General features: G+C 37.4%; 1 protein-coding gene across 1 annotated transcript; it reads left to right on the top strand.

Annotated features, from left to right (window-relative positions):
- Positions 1-10,078: 10,078 nt before the first annotated feature.
- Positions 10,079-19,036, top strand: BET1 (Bet1 golgi vesicular membrane trafficking protein). The gene is made up of 4 exons (XM_080819109.1): positions 10,079-10,253; positions 14,288-14,412; positions 17,284-17,340; positions 18,876-19,036. Exons 1-4 carry the CDS (start codon positions 10,235-10,237, stop codon positions 19,029-19,031), a joined length of 357 nt encoding a protein of 118 aa, XP_080675235.1. The 5' UTR covers positions 10,079-10,234; the 3' UTR covers positions 19,032-19,036.
- Positions 19,037-20,006: the final 970 nt, after the last annotated feature.

Below are 20,006 nucleotides of genomic sequence, written 5' to 3'. Positions count from 1 at the left end.
GCCCCTCATCCCAACTCATGCTCTCTCTATCTCTCTAAAATAAATAAATAAAGTCTTTAAAAAAAAAATACTGGAAAGAGGGCAGAGTTAAGACATTCTTCAAGAAGAAGAACAGGGTAGGAAGACTTGTACTACTGAATATTTACTCTTGTTGTAAAGCTATATAAGATAGTAGTTGATGATGAAAGGATACAGAATAAAAACTATGAAAAAAATTTGTAAAGGTTATAAGAATAGGGGCACCTGGGTGGCTCAGTGGGTTAAGCCTCTGCCTTTGGCTCAGGTCATGGTCTCAGGGTCCTGGGATGGAGCCCAGTGATGGAGTCTCTGCTCAGCAGGGAACCTGCTTCCCCCTATCTCTCTGTCTGCCTCTCTTCTGACTTGTGATCTCTCTCTCTGTGAAATAAATAAGTAAAATCTTTAAAAAAAATAAATAAAGGATATAAGAATAGACCAGTGGAATAAGATAGCTTATAAAAAGGCCATAGGTATAGAGGTATTTAGTTTATGAGGATGGATCAGGGGACAGAAAGAAAAAAAATAATATTTTCAACAATAATGAAAATGAGAAAATTGGGCATTTATACAGAAAAAAATGCAACTTGATTCCTATCTCATAACATAAACAAAGTCAATTATAGGTTAAGATATAGATAAAAATGTGAATAACAAAATACTAATAATTTAGAGTGCTAGAGAGATTCAGATATCTACTGCATTGTTCCTCAGAAGTGTTAATAGCAAAAATCATACACAGCCCCCACCTTTGTGGTATCTCCAGATGACTTCCGGGAAACTAAAACATAACTATTCATCCATTCCCCTAATAAATCACGGAGAATTCATTAAATGCCATTAACCAGTGATGAGACAAGGTTAGAGTTCTGGTGTGTGTGAGGGGAGTGGACCTAAAAGCAAGGAATTTAAGAAGCAAGATTTAAGGTATTTGAAACTTATAATAATATTGTTAGTTTGGGAATGGAAAGAAAGGGGTAAATGGAAAGGAAGGGGCAAATCAAAAAGACATTTCAGTAGGACTTAGCAGCTGGATTGATATTGGGAGAAAAGTGGGAAAGAGTCTAAATGACCCAGAGGTTTTGAGACTTAACTTTTAATTAAGGTTAGAAAATCAGGAAGGCAAGCTGGTTTGGGAAAGAAAATTATTGAGTTTGAAATGACATAGACATATGCAAATGGAAATGCCCAAAGAAATACGTTACTGGCAGTAAAGAAAGGAGCAAGTCCTACAGTGATAGAATAGGATATTCAGCAGTGTCTGCAGACAAATGACACATGGCTAGTCACTGTCTGTCTCAATTCTCTCACATCTGTTCCTTGAGTTACAATTATAGCATCATCTGCATACTCAGATCACTAGCCTGGTTTTGGAATGGAGGGGAGAGGACAAGTGCTGATATTAACAGAGACTGACAACTTCTGCTGAGAGTTGCCTTTGAGTAACTCTTAAGTCACAGAAAACATTGATTGAAATGTTAAACTAGCCTTGTCTTAACACCTTCTGGATAAAGAGATGTTTCAGTAGACTCTGGCAAGCCACTCCATTATTACACTAGCATTAGAATCTGTCAGGCACCTTCTTTCATCGATTGAACCTCACCCAGTAGAATATGATTAGGGGATGATGCCACATCTGAGGACCAATCCACTTAATTTCTCCAGGTGGGCTAAGGGAGGATACCAGACATCTGATAGGGAAGAAAACCTCTTCATGACTCCCCTTTTCCTATTCTTTCTAGTATAGGAATAAGGCAATATATAAATATTCATGGCCATGCATGATGGATGTCATTGGCCACCATTCCTCTAATGGATGGCACCTGGATAAAAAAAAAAAGTTATTCTTTAATGGAATAAAGTTCTAAATGATCCAAATTTCAGAGGAGTGCATAAGCATGAATATTTATGTAACACATTACCATTTAAAAACAGTTTTTTCTCCTTTCAAAGCTTCCTAATTGAGCTATAAAAATTCATGCTAGCCTAGAATTAGGCATCCATGCTAAGTGCCCAGAAGTGCCATATTAACACTTTAATCAAGTTTGGGAGCTGGGACTGAGGTGGTAAATTTTCTCTCCCCTACTCCTAAGAAATCAATTTTCTAATTCTTTTTGTAAGAATTCTTATTTCCACATAATTCCTTGCTAATAGTCACAAACTATCTTTTAACTTTGGGGCCATATTTAAAAGAATTTGGAGGGGGTAAGTACTTAGGAGTTGAAGAAATCAAATTCATAATGTCTCCCATCTAGCCATAAGCAACTTTTATGGGCAGGTAAACAATGAAGCAAATATTTACTTTATTACAGCAACAAGTATTGTAGGGGACAATGGCAGACTGCCATTCATTAATTTCAAATTACATTAGCAAAATTATTTTGAGTTATAGCCATCAGAACCCAGCAGATTTAGGAAAAGCTCTTTGCCTCCCCATCCCCACTGCCTAAATTTACATTGGCAAGGAGAGCCTATACCACAAAGAGAGTTATTAACAGAGTTGCCTTTTTACCTGATAAACTTATCTCCATAATAGGGTAACCTTTGTGTTCCAAACACTTTCTCTCACCTTCCTGCTACTGCTTTTCTCCTATTTGTATCCCTAGGTCCCTAACCCTCTCCTTGCTCAGAATATCATATAAGCCTCTTATTGCCTGTCTTTGGAATTTCACATCTGTGTGGATTCCCCCATGTACAATATTAAATTTTATTTTCTCCTTAATCTCTCTCATGGAAATGTAATTCTTAGTTGAGCTAGAAGAACCTTGGACAGAAGAAACTTTCTTCCTCCCCAACAGTATACATTTTGACTCCATTTTAATGCCAGAAATGATCATCTTATAGAAAAGAAAAACAAAACTTACTACAGAAGAATTTAAAATTAGTGAACTCTTCTATTTCACTAAAATGTAGGGATTGGATTGGATTTTCAGAATCCCTGTCAATAATGAATTGGTTCTAAACAGAGATGAGGGAATTCAGACTGTCTTTCTGTAGACAGTCTGTGTGGAAACCACAGCTCAAGATTTCACCTCCACCACAGGGAGTGGCAGAGAACTCAGTGTGTTTCAAATAAAATTAGGCCTTTACCTTGCCTCTGCAGAGAAGATGGTCTTCTGACCCCAATAAAGAACATTCAATAAAATAAACAGCAGTGAATGTAGATGGCAAAACTCACCTGGCTTAGGAATACAAATCATTGCCTTTACCAACAAACCATAACTTTTATAGACAGTTTATGATAGTGATAAAGGCCCCAGTGATGTGAGTGAGCACATAGCCTTTACTTTTCTAAGCTATTCCATGAAATCTATTTATTGTTCAGAACAGAGACTGAGAAATTTTATGCTAATGATCAGCTGCATACATGCTTTAATGTACTAATAACCAATATTTATTCCTACCCTTGCAACCAGTTCTTAAAGCATCTTCTCTGTCCAAACTTCTGGAAATTCTAACACTCATCATCAGCTGATTGAACTAACCAGGAATGGGCACCTTACCCACTTTTGACCAATCTTTGGCCAAGATTTTCTCTTCCAGGAAACTAGGATTGGGAAACTGCCCCAGACACGTGGTCAGAGAGACCTAGGGCTAAAACTTTCATGATGGGACAGTTGTATATATGCATATGTTCACCTATTGTTAGTATATGCCTAGGAACAGAAGCATATGTGTACATTTCAGCTTTAGTAGATATTGTAAAACCATTATCCAAGGTGGTTATACTAATTTACACATCCATCAGTAGCATTTCAGAGTTCTCACTGCTTCACACCCAAATCTCCATCAACACTTGGCATTGTATGTGTATGTATATAGCCATTTTGAAGGAGGCAGAGTAGTATCTCACTATGGTTTTTATTTGCATATTTCTGATACCAAATGATGTTAAGCAACATTTCAAATAGGTATTGGGCATTTGGATATCCTCTTTTGTGAAGATCTTTTCAAGTTTTTTGCCCATTTTTTAAATGAGTTGACTATCTTTTCTGTTTTAATTTATAGGAATTCTTTATGTATTCCCCATATTAGTCCTTTGTCAGATACATGTTTTGCAATTATCGTATTCCATTAGTGACTTGTCTTTACACTTTACTAGTTATGTGTTTAATGAACAGGAGTCTTTTAGTTTTAATGTAGTGTAATTTATCAAATTTTCCTTTTTCGGCTGAGGCTTTTTTATGTCCTATTTAGGAAATCCTTTCTAACCCAAAGATGCATATATTTGTCTTAAGGTTTTATTTCACCTTTCATTTTAGGCCTCAAACTGATTTTGGGTAAGAAGAAGGTAGGGGTAGTTGTTTTTATCATATGAATATAAATTGAAAGAGTGCCATTTATTGAAAAAATAATTGAAAAATTGAAATATTGAAAAATTCCTCTATTGTGCTGTAGTGTCACCTTTGCATAAGTGAAGTGACAATATATAATGTACGAAGCTGGGATCTGTTGATATAGAAGTACCATAAAGCAAATTAAGAAGTCTCAAATCAGTTGCAGGAAAAAAAATTACTGAAAGCACAAATGAATTTTAAGGGAACCACCAGACTTGATTGTCCTGGAATTTGGGTGTCAAACAGTGTGATTCTTGGTTCATGATTTAAATCACTTTAATGTTATGTAGGGCTCTGAAACCATTACATTCAGTCTGTAAGAATAAAAGGAACCAAATATTGAAGAATTAAACATTTGACCATCTCAGCTGACCATGGGATTATGGTTATAATAGACAAGGTAATAAACTTGTTTTTTTAGACTCTGGCTACAAAGTCCTCCTGAGTCAATAAACTAAGGCAAACTGAAATAAGACAACTTGGGTACATCTGTGACACAGTCTTGGCCCAATTTTAGAAATCAAGAATAGTGAGCCCATTGTGTGCATTTGTGTGCAATAAAACAAAAATATTAGGTGATTGCCTCCTACGTAACAACTGATAACATTTTCTACCACTGAACAATTCATTGAAAATGTTTTCTCTCACACATATATATAACTAATCTGCACTATGGGGAAAAAACAAGTCAGCAAGCAAAGTAATTAAATATTATGTCTGTCAAAGTGTCTAACAGTGCTGCACAAATAAAACTACATTTTGTACTTCATTTTGCCTTTTGTGCTTTGAATGTATCAGTATGATAATTCAATACAGTTCTTGAGGAAAATGCTATTAAAATAAAATGACTATCAACTTGACTAAATTTGTCTTGAATATAGGCAGCACAGAGCCTTTTAAAATGTACAACACCAATATTTTCTAGGCAATGAAAATTAAACCTATCGTCTTTAATCTAAAATGATGTTTTAGAAATGTCAAAGATATCTTTAAAATTGGAATATTTAAAGGGCAGCCTATGCAAAGTGCCCATTTGGAAACTTAGCTCTACTGTAGGTTCAGATATTCAAAGAAAGCAACAACAACAACGCGAAGTTACTGATTAGCTGACATTCAGGAAGGAATCATTTCCCAGAATGAGGTCTTAATCACACAACAGAGTTGCTGGAAGAGTGAAAATCTTGGAGTGAAATGCTAGAGAGAGCCTCATCTCTGGGATCACACCTCATCACTCAGGTTGTTGGGATTGTGCCCACCTTGAGGAATTTTTTTCTACTGCCTGTACACGTCAAGTCACAAGAATTTCACTCATCTATGGCTCATTAACCACTTACTGCAGAAAGAAACCAACTTGGCGGGTGGTTGGGGAGAACTATGCAACTTACAACCTCTTCCCCTCCTTCTTCTTTCCTTTTGCTGCCCCGCCCCCCCTTTTGCTTGGGGCATTACATAAATCCTCCATTTTCTTGCTTCTCAGTGAATTCTACTGCATAGTTATTTCACCTTGATCGATCTCTCTCTGTGGATATATATTCTGTATTTGCTCACCCTCTTTCTTTGTAAATGAAGTCTAACGGAACAATGGAGCATGCATATGAGCAAAAGAGATATGTGAAATATACATATTTATTGTTTCTTACCACCCCATTCATGTGTAACATTCATCATACCTCAGGAACACAGAATTCCAGTGGACCCATAATGCATGGGAGTTCAGAGAACTCAAGTGAATATAAGATAAGTGTGTCAAGTCTGTGACTGAGTAAGTGTGGGTACTGACAGCCCCAAAGGGCCACATGTTCTTCTTGAACCAGCACTTCTTCTGCAGAGAGAAAAAATATCCAAGGAACTCTATCATATTCTTCCTTATTCATCTGACTCCCTTGTATTAGCCAGTTACATTGAAAATCATAACATAAAAGGAAAGGAAAAGGTAGAGCAACCCATTCATTCCTTTTCTTTTCAGTCCCTCCAACTCATCAGTAAGCTGAAGATAATGTGTTGGTAGAGTATCAAGACACAGTGCATATCAAGACATAGAATAAAAACAGTTGAGTTTGGGCACCTGGGTGGCTCAAAGGGTTAAGCCTCTGCCTTTGGCTCAGGTCATGATCTCGGGGTCCTGGGATCGAGCCCCACCCCTTCATACCCCCTCAAGCCCCACATCAGGTTCTCTGCTCAGCGGGGAGCCTGCTTCCCTCTATCTCTCTGCCTGCCTCTCTGCCTACTTGTGATCTCTCTCTCTCTCTCTGTCAAATAAGTAAATAAAAAATCTTAAAAAAAATCAGTTGAGTTAGTTTTGTGCAGTACTTCTACAAAATAGATATTTGTATACCAGCTATGAAATCCAAATTGTGTGATTTTCGTGATTTCACATGAGCTAAAGGTTTGAATTTAAAACTTATATGTTTGAGTTTAAAACTCTGTCATTGCACAATGTAAAGATGAAGGATGAATTATTTTAAATTTTCATTTTTTTTAAAAAATAGAAGGGCATTAAATAACAAAAAAACCATGATGATAAGTTGGTAAGTGGTAGACATTGGGACAAAAGAGAAAAGCTTTATTTTTTAGTACCTTTATCTGCACATTTTTCCTGCTCGTTGAATGAAGGGTACTGTACTTTTGGTTGGCACTGGGCCCCCAAATCATGCAGCTGGCTTTGCTGAAGACTTTTCAGTTGCAATTGTGTGCCTTATTTTTACTAATTATGGCTGAGAGGATTACATCAGTACTAGCACCATATTCCTGAGTTGTGGAAAGGGAAGATCAAGTTTGTGGCTCTTTGAAAATTCCTCAAAAATTTTCTTGGCTCTTCCAAGAAGTTTTGAGTAAAACTAATACCTTCTCAAACACAATAACCAAAATAGTTTTTTTTTTTTAATTCTATTTCTTCTTTAATGATATTGCCTTATTTTATCATGAGGATTACAATTTTTTTTTTCCTACTCATTTTCATGGAAAAGATCTAGTATTTCAGCTGTACTATGGGCTACATAGACATTGGCCAACATAACCATGTGTTTTCTAGGGTTGGGTTGTATACCTTACCATCATCTGTCTCTAGGAGAAATGTGTTTTAAGTGCCAAATAACTAACTTACAAACTTTTTTCCCATAGCCTGTTTGCAAATCAAGAGCTATCTTCTTTTGGTTTACATTTTCTTATTGTGCAAAGATGATGCTAGATAGATATACTAAATTTGCTTAAAGATGGGAATATTTGTTAATGTTTATTTTAGAGCTTGGAGAGTTATTGTCCTTTGGATTAGCCAGTCAGGAAGAGGCAGGACATATGAACAGGAAGCAGAATACAGAGGGGGAAAAAGTTTCAAATTTTGTACCAAGATTCAGACATTTCCTACTCATTTTCTTGCTTCTGTAATGACTACTAGGGATACTTATTTTAAGTCATTTTAAATCACTCCTTTCTTTAGTAATTCAGTCATTCAAACCCTCAGAGATTAGGCGTTCTCTATGAAATTTTCCTATGAGAATAGAGAAAAATTTCAAAATGCTATTTATCCCCAAGAATTTTATTCATCTTCATTCAGTATGAAGAGTTAGGCATTTTAACTTGAAAAGAAAAAGAAAATAATAAAGATAAATGATAAAATAGAAAAAATTCCGTGTAGTCTTTATGTCAGTTGTGGTCATGTTTAATAGTTATTCTTCTGTGTATGAAAATCCATCTTTTCCAATTCATCTTTTGAATGCCTAATCTTCTCAATTGCTACCATCGTAATTTGAAATTGGCAACAGTAGCCATAAACAATTGCGTGTATTTGGACTTTTAGGTTATAAGCTCAATATAAGCCAATTTTTCCTGTCTTGAGTTCTCTGTATTCTAAGATTTCCCTACCATGTAGGGGAAGTAGTTTATAAGAGGACAAGTACACATGTAATTTAAATGGTCTGTTTAGGTAAACTTAACATCATGTTTTTTAAAAGTACATTTATATGAGAAAGCCTTCTTTCAGTAAGATGATTTTTCTGACATGTTTTGTTTATAGAACATGTCTACTTTTTACAAAAGAAGGGACTGTCACAGGTTGTAAATTAAAAAGGGAAGTCTTGGCATCATTTCTCTTATTGAACCTCTAGTGTTTGCTTGCAAAACGTGTCCCTGATGCAATCTTCATTTAATTCCATAGCTTTTAAAGAATGGTGGTTTATTTTATTTTATTTTATTTTTAAAGATTTTATTTATTTATTTAACAGACAGAGATCACAAGTAGGCAGAGAGGCAGGCAGAGAGAGAGGGAGGAGGAAGCAGGCTCCCCGCTGAGCAGAGAGCCCGATGTGGGGCTCGATTCCAGGACCCTGGGATCATGACCCGAGCGGAAAGCAGTGGCTTTAACCCACTGAGTCACCAAGGCGCTCCGGTTTATTTTATTTTTATGAAGACTGTTCTTTTCTCAAGACGTTCTTGGGTTAAGTTTATTTCCCAGGTTAATTACTTTTATTAAAAATTGTTTTTGTGGGGCGCCTGGGTGGCTCAGTGGTTAAGCCTCTGCCTTCAGCTCAGGTCATGATCTCAGGGTCCTGGGATCAAGCCCCATATCTGGCTCTCTGCTCAGCGCCGAGTCTGCTTCCCCCCCGTCTCTCTGCCTACTTGTGATCTCTCTGTCAAATAAATAAATAAATAAATAAAATACTTAAAATAAATTGTTTTTGTGTGCAACCTTAGACAAACTTACGTCCCACTACTACAGTCAATGTTCATATTGGGAAACTATGAGGGACCACTGAAATTATCAGAGATTGCATTCTCAGAAATCTCCAGTTTGGAGATTATTCCACTGTCATACAGCAGCAACAACAACCGCAAACACCCAGTGGTTTTAAAATGTCTGTGTATCAGATTAAAAACTACAACCGTTATTTCCTTTACTCTTCAGGATAATCCTGTGAAATAAAATTCTAGGGCTAACTGGTAATTCCAGTACTACCCCACCCTTGCCAAGGGGCTTTTAAAAGCTTACGTTGGCACATTAACGTGCGTAAATATTATTTCCATATTCTTTTTGTACATTAAAAAGTCTAAGTAGGAGAGAGTTTAGGGTTCCGTGGGTCCTCAACAGCTAATAGCCGTGCCTGATTATTTCTAGAAACGCAGCCAATCCACTAACAGGGAACTAATTCTTTTAGTGCCTCCGGAAACCCTGTTCATTTTATTGACCGCCGCATTCCCCGCAGCAGTCTTAAGCCACGGGACCTGGTTTCCTCTACTGCACCCAGCACAAATTTGTTATCCTCTTCCTTCCCTTCGGTGGGTCTCAGATTACCTATGTGTGAGATCAGAAACTTGGATAAAGTTTTCCTGGACTTTCCCTGAACTGACTCTAGAGGTCAGAGGAAGTAAGAGGAGGAATCAGGAAAAATGAGTCAACTATCCTCCCAAGGTCTGAGAAAGGCAGACCTACGGCGTTAAATTCGGGGGTGGGGTGTGGGAGGTGCACAGGGTTGGGTGGGGAGGGGGTGGGGAGGCGACAAGCTGAGAGTAAAGTACAGGGAGAGTTCACGACACGCAGCGGCGTCTCCTCTGACTCTCAGACCCTGAGTCAGAGACTGCACAACGCCCGGCGCTCTCCGGAAGCCCCGCCCGCTCCGGGAGCCTAGTTCACGCCACGCCCCTGCCTCGCTACCTGCGTCGACGGTGAACTACATTTCCCAGAATGCCATTCAAGCCGCCTGGCAAGGCAGCGGAGTCTGGGTGACGCCATCAGCCGGCGCGATGTTTAGACTCCAGTGATGTCGTGGCGCTTTGGGGAAAGAGCTTGGTGTTTCCCTGGGCCCTGGTACTGAAGACGCCGTCCGGGGGACCCCTGGCCTCTTCCTATCCATCCCTCCATCTGCTTTTTTCTTCCCTACTCTGGCAGGATGAGGCGTGCGGGCCTGGGTAAGAAGAGGGCTGAGGTTCGAAGTTCCGGGGCTCCAGAACCGGCCGTGCTGGGCGCGGGGACGCGGAAGGAAATCAGACCAGTCTTATGTCACTGGAACCTGGGCCAGAAAGCAGGATGTATGGAGGGGTCTTTGGAGGCGGAGCCAAGTAGACACACACCATTTGTATCAGATCCTAGGGGTTTCCTTTAGTTTGGTTCAGTCCCAAGTTTGAATGGTACGTTTATAGAAAGAGAGTAGTGGAGGAATGGGGGTGGGGTATGTACAGGTGCCAGCTGAACTACCAAGTTTTCTTGTATTATCGACTGTCAGAGAGTGATAACGAAAGCTGCTGAGTTCCCCAAGTCTGGCTTCGGTTTCTTGAACTCTACTCGTCCTGGGATGTTAGTTTTTTCAGAAGCGAAATTTGAAGAATGAATGTTGCATGCGAAGCACACTAATAACAATCATATTAATCTGGTAACAGTGAGTTACAAAGGTAAATGTACCTGTCGTTATTGTTAAAGGCCGTAGTATGTAACATCGGGGTCAAAGTCCATTAAAACCGAGAATATTTTTTTATCTGAGTCTTGTTCCAGTGTGAAAACTTACGAAACAGTTTCACCAAGCACAAAGACTTTTAAGGGGCCATTATAACGGACAGCTAATAAAACAGCATATTCTGGGTTTTGAAGCTCTCTATTAAGAGAGTATTTTTTTAAAAAAAAAAAAACGTTAAATCAGTGTGCAGCACACCTGAAAATATGTAGAATATTTGAAAAAACGTAATGTTACCTTTTTCAGTGGTTACAATAAAATGGAAAAAGGAATAAAAATTTTTTTTCAGAAGTGTCAGGTATTTAAAGTTGCCAGTAACTTTATACTTGTTCATTGATTAAAAAATTGTAGTGTGAGAAATAGCTTTTGAAAAATACAGCTTTTTATGAATACCTGGATCCTAGAAAGTTGGCCAGGTAAATTGTAGAGGAAAAAAATAGCTAATATTGAGCAGTTTAATTTTATATGCCTAAATGTTTTTTCTTTTTCTTTTTTTTTTTAAAGATTTTATTTATTTATTTGACAGAGAGAGATCACAAATAGGCAGAGAGGCAGGCAGAGAGAGAAAGAGAGGGAAGCAGGCTCCCTCCTGAGCAGAGAGCCCGATGTGGGACTCGATCCCAGGACCCTGAGATCATGACCTGAGCCGAAGGCAGCGGCTTAACCCACTGAGCCACCCAGGCGTCCCATTGTTTTTTCTTTTTATCATTATTAATGATAACAGACATTTATTGTGTATTTGAGTAAGCTCTAGGTATACAGTTGATTGTGGCCCTGTTTGTGCTCCCACAGCTTGCAGTCTGGTTGGTGAGTCGGAACATGTACGAAGATAAATTATAGTATAAGATGACAGCTGTACATCCAAAGAGGAGATAAGTTATAGAGCTAGTCTCAGGGATTCCAGAGATAGAGCAGTGCTAACTTTGTAGAAATATAAGAACTTGAACTAGAGCTTGATCAATGGAGGGTGAGAGAGGCATGTTCCAGTTGGAAGCAAGACTCTCCTACCCCTCCTCGTACCCCCGAAAAGTTGTAGGATAGGATTAAGCATGGTGTGTATAAGGGATTATTATTAAGCCAGTGTGATTGAGATAGGAAACATGGAACCAGAACCCCACTGAGGAGATAACTTTGAGTGCCAGGCCAAGGAGTTTCAATCTCATCAATAGGTCCTTTGGCTCCCTTGAATGTTTTTGTGCAGCAGTGTGCCATGATAAATTGCAGAAAAGGGACTTGAGAAGTTGTGGTTCTCAGCCCTGACTGTACATTAGAATTGCCTGGAGAGCTTTTAAGGCACTGATACCTGGACTGCTGCCCAGACTAATTATATTAGAAGCTCTAGGATAGAACGTTTTCCCATCCCCCCCACTCCTCGAAGCTCCCTTGTAGTTGAGTGGAAGGATGCTTACTTAAGTGTCTATTAACATTTACATTGGTATGATGTGATTCTTTTTATTCTGGATTTTTTTTTTTTTTAAGTATCAGATTGAATTGACCTGGAATTTTAAACTTGGGATAAATAATGAAGCTGATAGGTATTCATGTGGCACACTTCCCATGAATCTCTAAATGATTTGGCTCAGTTAGGGTAGAAACTACCCTAAAGAAGTAGCATTTGTCTAAATAGACACAGACTGAAGGTGATCTTTGGCATTCACTAGCTTTCCTACAACTTCTCATGCTATATTTAGAGTTTTATGGATAGTGTATCAGCAGTGGAGGGAAAATTTGAGGACTGCACCTCTTTCTCCCGGAACATACTTGTTTAACATTTTGTTGTGGTTTTTGTAGTGGTGGGAATTGTGTAAGTGTCTGCTGCATTTAGTCATTAGGTACAGGGAATATAGAAGAAGTATGAGACATTGTCTCTGCCCTCAAAGAAGTTTATGATTCCATAATCAGGCGCATTCAAAGTTGACTAACAGTGAAGTCAGATTGTATTAATTCATTTATGAGTGTTTTTTGAGTGTGCCTTCCTGTGCAGTGTGTGTGTGTGTGTGTGTGTGTGAGTACACTTTGTGGGGGATATACAGCCATGCGTGAAACAGATTTAGTTTCTACCCTTATAGTATCCTCTAGAGTATGATACTAGTGTTGTGTGTAGTAAGAGTTGTAAGAATTCAGAGGGAGTTTTGCCTTTGAAAGAAAGTGAGGTTTGTGCTATATCTTGAAAGAGCTTCCTATTTACACCCCACCCATCCTTCAGCTACCAGCACTGTTACTTCCTGTCCTTCCATCTTTCACAGTCTCTCTGGCTTCATCTACTCTTTGAGTTTACAGAGACCTAGTCTCTCTACTATCCCTTTCCTTCATTTCTCCATTGAAACTGCTTCTATCCCTGTCCAGTGTAGTCCCCACATTCCATATATTCAGCTTCTCTTTTGGCAAGCAAGCGCAGCCTCTTGGGGCTCTTTTCTTCAGCCCTGACGCTGTAAACCTCTTGATCAAACTCTTGATCAATCCAACCATCCAGATTCTCCCAGGCTAACTCTGGTTGATGAGCACTTCTTCAGAAAAATCACACATCCGGGAGGATTGACACCACCACAGTATGTTGCCTCAGCCAGGATCATTTTATCCCCCTAGGACTTGTGTAGTCCTAGTCATTTTCCCCCATTATTCTCTTTACTGATTTTTCCAAATGATACCCTTCCTTAAAGACAGTCTTATTTCTTTCTTTACTGAGAAAATTGACGGTATCAATTGTTTAAAAAAAAAAAGTGGTTAAACAACACCCTGCTTTCCTGTCGCAGTCCTCTAGCACATTTGTATACAGATTCACTCTCCAAGGCTCATGCCACCTGTTTGATTGCCTGATGAATACCAAGTACTTTATTAGGCAGTTGCTGGGACTGTGTATTCTCAGTACAGTTCCCTAGAATATAGGCTCCCAACAGTAGTACCCAGAAAGAAAAATGGATCTGATGCATAGGAGTTTTGGAAATATTTGTTGCATGTGTGTCCCTCTTAACTCTCAGCTAATGTTCTCCATAAGTAATTCCAGCTCTCTTCTATTTAAAAGGAAGAGATGCCAGTAAAGGATCCCCCCCCACCCCCGACCCCTGCCCCGCCCTGCCATGGGCTCCCTCCTTCTACGTTTATCCTCTTTCTCCCTTTTCCTTCATTGCCAGGCTTCTTCAATGGACAGTTGATGCTACTACTTTTAGATCCTTTTTAAAATTTGTAGTTCTATGGAGCAGGGAATGTATCCTGAATATCCTTGTATATCAGTGCCTATTAACGTCTTGTGGACAATCAATAAACAATCAATAAATAAGTATAAGAATGAATTGAACATTCTTTGTTTAAAAGAGGGCATTAGAATTATTCTGATCTCTGTTTGGTTATTAATCTTTAAAATTCCTTTGAAGTGTGAATATTATAGACATAAGTGGTCTGCAACGCCCTCCAGGGGTCTTTTTTGGTTCTTTCCCATCAAGGTTTCAAAAGTGGCTTGTTTTTGTTACAACTATACTGTGATTCTGATCCTTGCAGGTGAAGGAGTACCTCCTGGCAACTATGGGAACTATGGCTATGCTAACAGTGGCTATAGTGCCTGTGAAGAAGAAAACGAGAGACTCACTGAAAGTCTGAGAAGCAAAGTAACTGCTATAAAATCTGTAAGTATTTAACAGATGTTATATACTTTCAAATTTATGTATTTATATACATACATATTATAAACTATTATTATTGGCATCATACTAAGGAATTCAGTTACCCAGGTTGTGTATTGTTCAGAAAGGTCAAAATGCACTCAAAATATAAACATGATTTAAGTAGAAGATTAGAAAATGTGGCCAATCAAAACATATGGTACATTTGTTTATTTTTTTTAACTTCCATTTTTTTGGTGTGTGGGTACATCTACAGTACTGTATGTTGTCTGTAGTAATGTCTCAGAACAGTCTGTCTTCTGGCCCCAAGCAGCTCTTTTCCTGACTTTTCTTCTTCTTGTATTCTAAGCTACACATCTCAGTGTTTCATGTTTCTACCTTTGTACCCCAGCTCAGTCACTGAGTTTTGTGCTTCTTTCTTTCTGTCTCTTCTTTTTTATTTCTGATATTTTCTCCTGGTTTTCTTGGCTGAACTACTGAGAGAGCCTCTTAACCTGTTTGTTTCTCATTTATTGCACTGTCTGTTCTGAGCTATGTACTGTCGCCACAGCCACCTTATCTTTTTGGGCTGTTTTTTAAATTGTATGAATACATTATATGTTAAAAAAAAAAATGCATCATATGCTCCCGGAAGTCTCCAGTGTTTCCATATGTAAGAATGGAATTCACGCTCTGTAGCTTGATCAAATAGGTCCTTCAGAGATTGTCCACAGCTTTTTAGACCTTATGCCCCACACTTTTCGAATGTGTATATGTTTTCTGCAAGACAGCTAGAGTACTCTGTGTGTGTGTGTGCTGGCTGTCACTTGCACTCCCATACCTTTGATCCTGCTATTCTTTTGCCTTAGCGGTGGCCCATCCCTCCTTACTGAATTTGCCCATAGTAAAGGCTCCCCTTCACTGCACTCCTTCCTTCTTGAAAGCTTTACCTGATTACCACATCAAAAGTCACTTTTTTCCCATGTGATCATAAGACCATTTGTACCATTTCTCTAACATAGGGATCTGCATTGGAATTATTGGTACATAAAAGAAATTTACCAGAATGTAGGGTTTTTCTGTTGTACTTACTTTTATCTTTCACATACCACCTAAGCATAATTTCTTATTAGTGGTACTGAGCTTAATATGTATTAAATAAAGGAATTGCAAAAAGGTGATCTTAACAGCGTATGTGATTGATTCTGTATTACATTAAACATGCTCTACACTAATAGAGCATTCAGTAGAAGCTCATGTTGCCAAAACTTAATTGGTATTTCATTAGTCTTTGGAAGATAGAATTGTATTCAGCCTGAAGACTATTACATCTGAAACGAGTATTGTTTTCAAAGTCATATTAAATCAAAAGGAGTTGATCAATAAACTAAGTAATATTGTATAATGTTACAATTTAGAAAATCAATATTTAGAGGGAATTAAGAATTAAATGTCTTTTGGGGCGCCTGGGTGGCTCAGTGGGTTAAAGCCTCTGCCTTCGGCTCAGGTCATGATCCCAGGATCCTGGGATCGAGCCCCACGTCGGGCTCTCTGCTCAGCGGGGAGCCTGCTTCCTCCTCTCTCTCTGCCTGCCTCTCTGCCTACTTGTGATTTCTGTCTGTCAAATAAATAAATAAAATATTTAAAAAAAAAAAAAGAATTAAATGTCTTTTGGGTTTTTTGTTTTGTTTTGTTTTTTAAACTCCAGTTGATAATTTAGGCTCCTTGTTAGAAGAAAGCTTTTTCCCTTCTGGAAATTTCTTTCTTTGGCATGAATGACAGTTGTAGAAAGTAGTTAGGTGATTTGGGATATTTAGCTTTATAGTTGTTTTTTTACCTCTGAGTTGCTAAATTTGGAAAAAAACTCATGTTCTGATCTATAGAATTCTAGTATGGTTTTGTATCAGAATCACCCCATATGCTTTCCCCACAAGATAAGTTGAGAATAATATTTGCAGCAGTTTGCCAAGAGTTTCATTTGTTGCTTGTAATTTATCCAAATATCTTGGAAGTGAAGCCGTTGATGAATTTTCATATAAAGTATTAAATACGTTTTGGCCTGAACAGCAGCCATAACCACATAAATAGTATTTCTTTTAGGTTCAGCCTCTTTCTGCATAGCTCAGAATGGAGGTAACAAAACTTGTCATTTTTTCCCCAATTTATTACCATATTTTATTTTTAAATATTTTTGAAGATTTTTATTTATTTATTTGACAGAGAGAGCACATGTGCATGCATGCACAAGCAGGGGGAGCGGCATGCAGAAGGAGAGGGAGAAGCGGGCTCCCCTCTGAGCAGAGAGCCTGACATGGGGCTCAATTATAGGACCCTCGGATCATGACTTGAGCTTAACCAACTGAGCCACCCAGGCGCCCTTATTATCATATTTTAAAGAAAAATAACCTTTAGAATCTAAATAAATAACCAGTTTAGGTATATATTCAAAGTAATGTCCCATTTCATTAAAAAAATGTTAAATACTTAATGTAGATTTGAATTGGTAATATGGGTACTTGTATATATCTTTTAAAATGTAAAGAAGAAAATACACAGATAAATGCTGTTGTTTAAATATAAAGAGAGGAAGAAAAAAGCATGCAAGGCCAAGAGAATCAGAGAGAAGTATGTACCAAAATTAAAAGATAGAATTAAGTATTAAGATGAAATCAAAATGAAGAACAGGGAGACAATAGCCATAGTTGAGAAGGAGTAGAAATTCTAAATTTCCTTTTAATGTCAGTGGAAAAAAATTTCAGAAGAAAGTTTATGTATTTTATATTTTCAGAAGACAGTTTTATTTGAGAAAAAGTATGTTTAGAGTGGTATTATTTTTACTTTATAACATTTAAATACCTTTATATGAGTAATAACATATGTGCTTTTTTGAAATAGCTCTCCATTGAAATAGGCCATGAGGTTAAACATCAAAATAAATTATTAGCTGAAATGGTAAGTAGTTCTGACTTTAAATTGAAATTTGATCTAATATTCTCAATTTTAGTCTCTTAATCAGGAATAATACCATTTTAACTTTTATCCATTTTGAAATTAGCAATCATAAGTCCTGGATTCCTGCCCTTTTGTATCTCATTGCTTTGAAATAACTAATAAGTTTATTTATTTTCCCATTTTTCAACTTGCCTAACACAAATGGGAGGGGGAGGTAGAAGCCATTGTAACTTTCATCTTGTATTTAGAAACACTGTTGAAGACTCAGGACAAATGACTATTTTGAGTGTTCTTAGAAATCTCAATGAATACAGACTACCAAGTAATCAAAAAGCTCCTCATATCCAATCAGCTGAATGTCTTTAACTTAATGTGAGCCTATTTCTTTTGCTTAATCTCCTCAGGATCACTCCTGAACAAATAAGATTTGAACACAGTAACATCCCAGAGCCTTTCATCTCAAGTCTCAGTGAGCTCAGCAACATAACACCTTTTCTTGTAGCATCTCTTTCCATTCTTGAATGCTTATTTTGGATGTTACTTCTCTGGACCTTCCCTAGTCTCTCCACTTGCTTTTAAAATTGTATTATTAAAAAATGAGGGTGGCATTAAAAAATAAATATGACATTGAGAGCAATGTTTGTATGGAGGTTGTACATTAGAATCACCGGGGGACCTTTCTGGAAATATTTACGCCTGGTTCCCCATTTAAATATACTGATAAGAGAATTTCAGGGGCAAGGGATTTACACATACTTATTATGAAAAAAGGGAGTGTCCCAGGTCATTGTGATACATAACCCTGGTGAAGAACTATACATCTAAAGTGCTTGAACTCCATAAAACTTGAGCTGTGCAAAGGCTATCATAGACCTTTACATCTTAGGATATTGAGATTTCTATGAAAGTGGAGTATTTCTAATCCACACCTAGACCTCTCATCTTTAGGACTTAATATGGTAGTTTTCCCCATCCATATTTGTACTCTTAACCACATTTTACCATTTCTACATTTCTCCTAACTTTTAATAGATTCTACTGTACTTCAAGGTCAGCTATCTAAATAAAAAGATCTTAAAAATAAAGTACATTTAACTGCTAACCATATTAAATTTTGGATGAATTATTGTACCGACTTACTGAAAGCAGCCAACCATTTGACCTTGGAGAGCAGTGCCCTAACAAAAACAGAAAACACCTGTGTGATAATAGACAAACTACATACCTTTATTGTTAATGTTTTTTTAATTCACATGATTGGGAAAAGACCTAAATAGTTTGGGATTTTGAATTACTCTGGTCCTGAAAGAAATGTTTATTGGATAATGGAAGAGCTTTTTATTCATTGAGAGAATTACTCTGTTTTGCACAGAGTAATCAGACTTGATTACCCAGGTTACAAACAGGTTCCTGAATTGATTAAACACTAAAAATATCATTAAAAATGTATTCTAATAACAGTATATTCAATTATTTAAATGTGCATATGTAGAATATTAGAATCTAACTATTTTGTTTTCCTTTTCTCCTCACAGGATTCACAATTTGATTCTACAACTGGATTTCTAGGTAAAACTATGGGAAAACTGAAGATTTTATCTAGAGGGAGCCAAACAAAGCTGCTGTGCTATATGATGCTATTTTCATTGTTTGTCTTTTTTGTCATTTATTGGATTATTAAACTGAGGTGATGCAAGTAAGTGTGAGTTTGGAATTTGTTCCAACTTAACGCTTCAGAGTGCCACTTCAGTAAAAAGTCAGCATCGGAACATTTCTAATTTTCAAATATTACGACTTTTTCCATGGAGGATTACTGAATTTTATTTGTTTATAAATCACATTACATAAACAGTGCTCTTTGAATACTGTTGCTTAATAATTCATTTTTTGCCCCTATTTTCAGGGGCATTGAGATGGCCCGAAGTCACTCTAGCCCTAACAATTTCTTTTCCTGTTGTTCGTTGTCAGATTAAATAGCGATACGATACTGTGCTGTTAGCATAAATGTAGGTTTATGTTCCGTGTGAATAAACTTAGTGGGAGAATAACAGAATTCCTGAAGAGCCTGTTGCTGAACTCTTTGAGGTAGTGAACTAGTTTGTGAGGGAATGGTGTATGTATTTTCCCGAATTACCATCAACCCTGATAATGTACTGCCCTTTCTTCCTCTATTTGGTTAAAATTGTAGGCTGATTTCCTTTTACCTACAGGTTTCCTCAAAAATTTTGATGACATGACTCCTCTTTCCCCTCTGCCCAATGTCCTCATCTTTTACCAAAGCTTGTTATTTTGGCACATTTCTTCTAGGGCCCAAAACAAATGTATACCAGTCTAGTTGTTGTTTTATATTAACTTTATATATACTGTTGACTTGGCTTATAATAGTTCAGTGATTTTAGCTACTTAGGTAGGCCCTTTGGTTATCATTTGTGACACAATAATGTGAAGCTAAAGTAATTGCTAAGCTCTGAATGGAAATAAAATTAACTGCCTCTGCTTTATTATGTGTTCAAAATAGATATTGAAAGTACTCGGGCATTGAACTTGGGGTTAAGTGTTGTTGCTTTAATCCAGTATATTTGTTTATGGAAAGAAAAACAAAGATGGATAAAAAGAAATATTAAGATGTTCTTAAATACTCTGTATCGCTACTATTTGGAATTTGC

Source organism: Martes martes (genome assembly GCF_963455335.1).
Source record: "Martes martes genome assembly, chromosome: 11".
Classification (NCBI taxonomy): Eukaryota; Metazoa; Chordata; class Mammalia; order Carnivora; family Mustelidae; genus Martes; species Martes martes.
This window is presented reverse-complemented; position numbering and strand designations above follow the sequence as displayed.

Coding starts and splice junctions, on each gene's coding strand:
- BET1 (XM_080819109.1), top strand. Junction 14,413..17,283: donor AAGTAACTGCTATAAAATCT/GTAAGTATTTAA, acceptor TTTTTGAAATAG/CTCTCCATTGAAATAGGCCA. Junction 17,341..18,875: donor ATAAATTATTAGCTGAAATG/GTAAGTAGTTCT, acceptor TTCTCCTCACAG/GATTCACAATTTGATTCTAC.